Source organism: Aegilops tauschii, chromosome 1 (genome assembly GCF_002575655.3).
Source record: "Aegilops tauschii subsp. strangulata cultivar AL8/78 chromosome 1, Aet v6.0, whole genome shotgun sequence".
In the NCBI taxonomy this organism is placed as follows: domain Eukaryota; kingdom Viridiplantae; phylum Streptophyta; class Magnoliopsida; order Poales; family Poaceae; genus Aegilops; species Aegilops tauschii.
The window spans coordinates 12,383,522-12,390,952 of record NC_053035.3 but is presented as its reverse complement, the minus strand read 5'-3'; the positions used below and the strand labels follow the sequence as shown (position 1 = coordinate 12,390,952).

Here is a 7,431-nt window from a genome sequence, read left to right as displayed (position 1 = left end):
CATCATGTGCCTCTTCTTCACCTTCACCTAACCCTTCCCCACCTTCAGCATCATCCTCCATGAAAGTATCACCGAAATGATCATGATAGTTGTCATCGATATCATCCCCTTCTTCATCTTCTTCCATTTTAACCCCTCTTTCTCCATGCTTGGTCCAACAATTATAGCTTCGCATGAAACCGTGCCGAAGCAGGTGCATGTGAACGTCTCTTGAGGAGGAGTAACCCTTCTGATTCTTACAGACAGCACATGGACAGATAATAAAACCTCGCTGCTTGTTCGCACTTGCCACTACGAGGAAATCTTTCAAACCCGTAGTGAACTCGCCGGAGAGTCGGGGACCGTACATCCATTGCCAATTCATCTGCATTATTATTATATAAAGTATATAATTAACCATCATGCATTTGTTAAACTAACTAGCTAGAAATAATACAAATTAAACAATGAACTACACACATGCATATTTTATCAATGACACATGAAAGGTTCAAGTTGCTAACCGCGATCGCGGAGGAAAAATAAATGAGAAAGCTCAAGTGTGGCTCGGACACTTCATATCATGTTTGTTTCATGCTCTCGGGCATTTCATCGAACACCTTGTGTGCATAGGAGGAACCAAAAGCAAACCCACCACCCCCCTTCTGAATATTGTGAAGTGAGCTGAGTGAAGTGAAGTGAGCTGAGTCCTATATATAGGGATGGGCCTTTAGTCCCGGTTGGCCTGGCCAACCGCGACTAAAGGCCTTCGGGCCAGCCTGAGGACCTTTAGTCCTGGTTGGCCAGGCCAACCGGGACTAAAGCCCCTCCCGTCCGCCAGCTATCGACCGAGCGCGCTGGGCCCAGATAGTTGGTCGCGGGTCTCCTCCCGAACCGCGACTAAAGACCCCTTTGGTCGCGGTTCGATTATTTTAGGGACTAATGGGGGCGTATGGAAGCCTCTTTTTCTACTAGTGAAACTTGATCTTCGAGATCGGGCGGTGGCGACAATCCGATATCGTGCCCTTCTTGAAGGCACCACCTTGGAGTCCATGCTCTGTCAGTGTCCCACTTCACTTCTTCTCCGCGCCTAGTTCTCAGAGGTCCTCGTCGACTCCAAGCGGTTCTTTTTGGCTCATCTATAGTGTGCTTGGTGTTTGATTGGGTAGTGTGACGGTGCGTCTGGCACCCTTATACCTTGCCTTTGGTGAGTGTGATGTGTGTGTTGGTGGCGTGTTGTATCCGGATGTGTATATCTGGTCATTGTTTTATATATAAATCGGGCGAAAGCCTTTTTCGGTAAAAGAAGTGGGGTGACGAGAAGACTCCATTGAAAAAGAAGGATGAGAATAACCATGAGAAACTGAAAAAAACAACAAAAAAGTCCTTCAATATGGTTCTTTGAGGCTTCCGTGATGCCTTATTTAAACTGGTCATTGGATTGGCAAGTGTGATTATTTATTACCGATCACTTGAATAAATAAATTTAAAGAGTAGACTTCAAGGCCTCAACTTGGATTCCATTAATCTATTTCTGAAGTCCGAATTAAGAGATGTTTTTTGGTTGGTCTAATAAACAAATCTAGTATATCTGAAGTCCGAAGTAAGAGATTTTTTTGGTTGGTCTAATAACCAAAAGGATTGGATTGAAGTGTAATGGATCTGGTGCAGGCTGCTAGGTTTTGCTGTTCAACTGCAAGTACTGTTGTCCTTGGATGATACATCTTGGGCTAGATGACAGATGTGGTGTTGATTGGCAATGCATTTTCTAGATGAGGCGTTTCTGGTTGTTTGCTGGCACTGGGGTTATGTCTTGTGATGACTGTTTGGTGTGAAGATTATGGAGTGTCTCCGAGGAAGAGCAGAGCTTTGATTGCATGCATTAACCTTACCTGCACTCACACTTACATGTGAACTTTCAGACACCTCACTCGACACAGTAACGAGACAAGCTCAGCAATCTCAAAGGAAACTTGAAAACATTTTTTTTTTCTTATTCCATCCATTGTCGTCGTGTTAACCAAAATAAAAACCACATAAAAGAAGAGGCAACGGAAATGCAAAGATGAGGAACAACGACTCTCAAGGATGGTTCAATGCATCCGCTGGATGCAGCATCTCAGACCGGAACATCGGCAGCGGCGGTCATCATCAGTTGTCCTTGGTTGGGTAGGAGGCCATCTTGTTGATGCCGCAGAGGCCCTCGCCCTTGCCGGTGCCCCTCTTCATCCTGATGTACCCCTTCTCGCCCCACTTGGCGCCCCACGAGTTCTTCACGATGATGTAGTCGTGGCCCTTGCCCTTGTCCGACCCGTACCCGACCGCCGCCACGCCGTGATCCAGCTGCGCGCCGCACGGACCGTCGAAAACCCCCTGAGGCAACAAACAAAAATGTTTCAGAACAGAAGTCGTTTCAAACATACTACTTCAGAGCCAAATGTTCAGACAGAAAAAGTAGTGCTTACCCCGCTGTAAAACTGGAAGTGCCTGCCAGAGGCCTCAATGGCAACGGAGATGGGCTGGTGGGCGAGTGCCTTGATGAGCGCCTGCTCGTCCTTCGCCGGCACGTCCTCGTAGCCGCTGATTGACACCGCCTCGGACTCACTCTTCTTGCCGTCACCGCAGCTGCCTTCCTCCATGAGGTACGGGTAGGCCTCCTCGGTGTGGAGCCCGCCGCTGGAGGCGATGTAGGAGAATGCGTAGTCCATCATGCCGCCGTTGCAGCCGCTGTTGCCATCCACGCTGCAGTCGATGAGCTCCTGCTCCGACAGCGCCGTCAGGTTGCCCGTCACGATGGCGTTGATCCCCTCCACCGCCGCCACTGTCGAGAAGGCCCAGCAGCTGCCGCACTGCCCCTGGTTCTTCACGTCCGTCACCGCGCCCTTCTTCCTCCAGTCGACCTCCTTGGGCAAGTCATGGGCAGACACGTCCTCGTACCTGAAGCTCCGGCTGCTGCTCCGGCGAGCCGGAGGAGGGCTGAGGCCGAGGTAGGCGGCCTTGAACTCGTCGTGGGTGAGGTCGGCGAACTCATTGAGGCCGAGCCAGTAGCTGGTCACCTCCCGGTTGATCTCGTCGATGAGCTTCAGGTTGTCCTTGAACACCTCAAACCGGTGCAGCTTCTCCTCGAAGCTCGCGTACGCCTTCTGGTGCTTGGCCAGCCACTTCTCGAACAGCTCGATGAGCCTGTCGTGCGATGACAGGTCCTCCTCGGAGTACCCAACGATGGAGAAGTCGCTGTTGCGAGCCACGCACACGCCGATGCAGAGGAGAAGAACAGCAACTGAGAGCTTGGAAGCCATGACTGATACCTGGAATGGAAGAAGTGTTGGTTGCAGGATGGAAGAAACAACAGAGCATGCAATGTATTTGTAACCTCAGTTTGGGCATGCGATTGAATTGCTTCAAAGCAAAGGCAATGGAGAAAAAGAGAGACGCAGTGCCTGTCATTGCCATTGAGTGTTTAAATTAAATCATGCCAAGGCTTTAAGCTTTGATCTCTGACGGCGAGACTTGGCTTCCAAGCATGTTTGTAATGCTGGGTGCAGAGAGAGCATCCCTTTCTGTCTGTGGTACCTGCAAAAAGTTCAGAGGAAACCTTATTGGTGCCTGTGAACCTCACTCAAAGCAAAAATCTTAGTTCATACATCTGAAGTCTAAAGTGAAGAAGGAAGCTGTACATATGGTACCTGATGGGAGGATGAACTATCAGTATCAAGAGGTTGCCATGAGTCATTTTCCAGGTTAGTGCTTCTTGTCTGTCCTCAGCTACCTGAACATAGCAAGGTAGTACAATTGTTTCTGTATCAGTTCACCAGATTGTTTCAGAACAGTAGTTTGCTGTCTTCACTTTGAGAGAAAAAGGCGTACCTTTTTGAAAAGATGTAAAGGAATGTTACCTCTTGCTGGCCACACTTGCTACTTGGAGTGAAAGAGGGGCATCAAGTTCATCATACTGTGTCATGTGCCCATTTCTCTTTTCCAAACCATACAATAGTCAAAACAAGCCAGATCCAAGCAAAATAGTAAAGGTAATTTTTCTTGTTGGCAGCTTTTAGCTCTACAAGTCTAAAGGAATACATAAATTCAGAGAAATGCATAGCTGAACTAACTGTAGACTTGATTTTACGAATTGTAACACAAATATATCTTTCTTACTTCATATACTTGGTTTTTGATTACAGGGTTGATAATTTTGGAAAGCAATGTTAGTAAAGCTTCTACTTGGCTCCATCCAGAGCTCCAGTAATTAGCTTACCGAACATCTTGACAAGAGTACTAATACATAAGAAGTGGTACTTTATTCAGCGCACGGTATCAAGGTCAACATCACCAGAAATATTATCAGCTAAAGGCTCACTCCGAGGATACATAAGACGAAAAACTCTGTGATACTACAGAACTGTCATTCCAGAACATTACGACAGAGAGACATAACGTTCAGTCTCGGCATATAACCATTCTACATAGCGATAATCAACATAGGTATCTCTGGATGAAGTTTGAAGCTAGCACCGCGGTAATGGATGGTGGCCCTTCACGTTGGCTTCTCGTAGCTGTTCTGGTCTCTGAACTCCGCCATCTTACTTTTGATGTAATCTCCCATATTAGGCTGGATAAACATGTGTGTGGGGTCAAGAATGTGCACGATGAACTTCTCCGATGCGGGCATTGACGCATTCATATTAACAATGAACTGCGCCATCGGTATGTCACTGGGAAACAAAAAAGATAAACCAGTGGGTCAAGTAAAACTGCAGAGTGATGGCCAAATGAACAAAATGGTGGATGGATCCTGTTGGGATTTATGAGCTTACCAGGAGATGAACAGCCCCTTGATTGCATTAACCATCTTTCAATGTGCTCGGTACAGTAGAATATTACCTGTTTGGCAAACAGAACAACCAAGTCATTTGAAGTAGTAATGTTACTGAAACATTTACAAACAAACAATCTGACATATATCATGCAGGCAATGGTGTTCTACAGTGGCCTACGTTGCATGGATACTTGGATACGTATCGGATACACGATACGGGGATACGCCCGATACGTCAATTTTCTAAAAACATGGATACGGGGATACGTTTATATATAGATATTACATATATTAATTATTAAAAATAGGGAAAAAATAAGGAGCTTCCAGGTCAAAGAATGCCTTAGTAGGATTACCCCCTTTCTTTTCTTGCACTTGGCCCACTTTCATAAATTAGCAGTGGGATTTTCCTAGGTTTGTTGTTCCAATCAGTGCATCAACTCTCTCTCTTGCTCACCTCTCAACTGAATAAGAACATTGCCAGTTATATTTTGACATGAACTCACGCCCATCTTGGAAATCTTCAAAAGGTGTGCCTTTACTATTGAGGGGATTTCACATCGAACAAGGGGTTTGAGGTATCCAAAACGTATCGCAGAAGTATCCCAGAAGTATCAAACATTATTTTCTTTTTTTAGAATTAAAAAACCGAGGGATACTTACGGGATACGTATCGGGCCGTATCGGGGCAGTATCCGACAGGATACGCACGCTTTCTGAAGTATCCGCGCAACATAGACAGTGGCAATGGGTGATATCATTTAGCTGAAAGAACCGCGGGGGGGGGGGGGGGGGGGGGGGGGGGGGGGAGGGGGGTGTTATGAGGCTTCATGATGAAAAAAGATCAAAACTAATAAATGGACTAAGAAGAGCCCAAATCACAATGGTCAGTGGTCAGGCTTCTCCTCTTTATTTCTCTGAACACCAAGTTCCAACTGTCTACACCTTCAGTTTGGATTGGGACCATAAAAATGGAAAATAGAATCCGGCATGTGCCGGAGTTTAGGGGAACATACACCCAACGCATGGATAATGCAAACGTGTTACATCACATGGCAGATCTGAGTTAACAATCTTTCAGAATAAACATGCTGTTAATATTTGAGTGGTACTATTTGGGAACCGCACATGCATCAAAACTTAAATTGCCCCAAGCAATATCAGGTAGATCAGGGTACACATTGTAAGCTATAAAATCAGGCCATCCGGAGTAGATTTGTTGAATCGGGAAAAAATAAATGTAAAGGCAACTTGTAAGTATCAACCAAATTTACACCAGAACGATCAGTTCAAGAGTGAAGTGAACAAGATTGAGAGCGATATCTAAAGATTCAGTTCAAGAGTGAAGTGAACCAGATCAGTTGAAAGTTCACACAGCAGGGTCTGAGTTAATAATCTGTGCGAATGAACATGTTGTTAACATTTCAGTAGTTCTATTCGGGTAAGGCAGCAGATTAGAAACGTACATACAACTGATGTGGGACGGATTAGATGACTGAAGGAATACTGTGGATAACATGTAAATGAATTGCACAGACATGACGTTTGATCGCTCCCAGCAATATCTGGTAGTAGAGATGTTAAGCGACAAAACCGCTGTTCCCTACTCCTTGGGAGCAAATTTACGAACCATGAAAATGGCAGCAAATGCAGAATACAAGTATCAACCAAATTTAGAACCAAAAACGGTCAGCAGAAGAGCAAAGTGAACAAGATCCAGAATGACAGCCAAGTGACCTGCATCATTTCCCAAACAATATTTGGCATATTTAAGCAATCAAGGAGTAGCTTACAATGTCAATGAGTCTAGTCTTGAAAAGAAAAACCAAGCCCCTACATCAGCTCATATATAGAAAAAGAAACATGTGCAATCATATTTAGTTCATTAAAGCTGTTGGTCTTTAAAGTAAAGTGAACAAAACAGGCAGGGGATTGCAGCTCATCTAGGTCCAGACCTGTCTAGATCAAACGGAATACCGGGGTATAGAGCGAATCAATTTTTCCAGCTTCAGATAACTCGAATTTTCCACCAGATAATTCGCAATTTGCAGACATACATACATACATACATACATACATACATACATACATACATAGGCCCGTTAATTTGCTTGATGTGGGTGGGGAAATCAAATCACTGGTCTGAACCGTGGTGAAGAGGCACAAACCTACAACACAGAGTAGCATGGAGGCGGATTGACGAACCTGGAGGAGGAGACGCGGCGGGGGAGGAGGGGCGGCGGCGGCGGCGTCTTCTGGATGGATGGATGCAGCGGCCGCCGTGAGGGGAAACCTGGGAGCCGGGTGGGCTTGGGGAGGGGAAGGCGGCGCTCCGCAGGGACGCGGCTCGACGGCGGCGGAGTTCGAATCCGGCCTACTCCGGGGGGCGGCGGGTTGGGAATCTTGGGGTCCGTCGGCAGGGACGGTGGAAGAACAAGAAGCTAGTACGTACGTCTTGGGCCAAATGTATATGGTGAACAAGAAGCTAGTAGGCCTTGGGCAAAAGCCACGCATGGCTCACAGGCGCGGCCCAATAAAACTTATCGTATTGTTTATTATTGTTACTAGTACAAATGCCCGTGCGTTGCAACGGGCGTAGAATCTTGCAAAATCTGCTTCATGTGTCCTTACGCACC

General features: G+C 46.2%; 2 protein-coding genes across 2 annotated transcripts; both read right to left on the bottom strand.

Moving 5' to 3' along the window:
* Positions 1 to 1,946: 1,946 nt before the first annotated feature.
* LOC109741989 (cysteine protease XCP1) lies at positions 1,947 to 3,845 on the bottom strand. The gene is made up of 3 exons (XM_020301079.4): positions 3,666 to 3,845; positions 2,445 to 3,552; positions 1,947 to 2,352 (listed from the first exon to the last, which is right to left on the bottom strand). The coding sequence occupies exons 2-3, from the start codon at positions 3,276 to 3,278 to the stop codon at positions 2,131 to 2,133; spliced, it is 1,056 nt and encodes a 351-aa protein (XP_020156668.1). The 5' UTR covers positions 3,279 to 3,552; positions 3,666 to 3,845; the 3' UTR covers positions 1,947 to 2,130.
* A 410-nt stretch (positions 3,846 to 4,255) lies between these two features.
* LOC109741990 (general transcription and DNA repair factor IIH subunit TFB5) lies at positions 4,256 to 7,211 on the bottom strand. The gene is made up of 3 exons (XM_020301080.4): positions 7,001 to 7,211; positions 4,794 to 4,860; positions 4,256 to 4,691 (listed from the first exon to the last, which is right to left on the bottom strand). Exons 2-3 carry the CDS (start codon positions 4,826 to 4,828, stop codon positions 4,514 to 4,516), a joined length of 213 nt encoding a protein of 70 aa, XP_020156669.1. The 5' UTR covers positions 4,829 to 4,860; positions 7,001 to 7,211; the 3' UTR covers positions 4,256 to 4,513.
* Between the last annotated feature and the right edge of the window lie 220 nt (positions 7,212 to 7,431).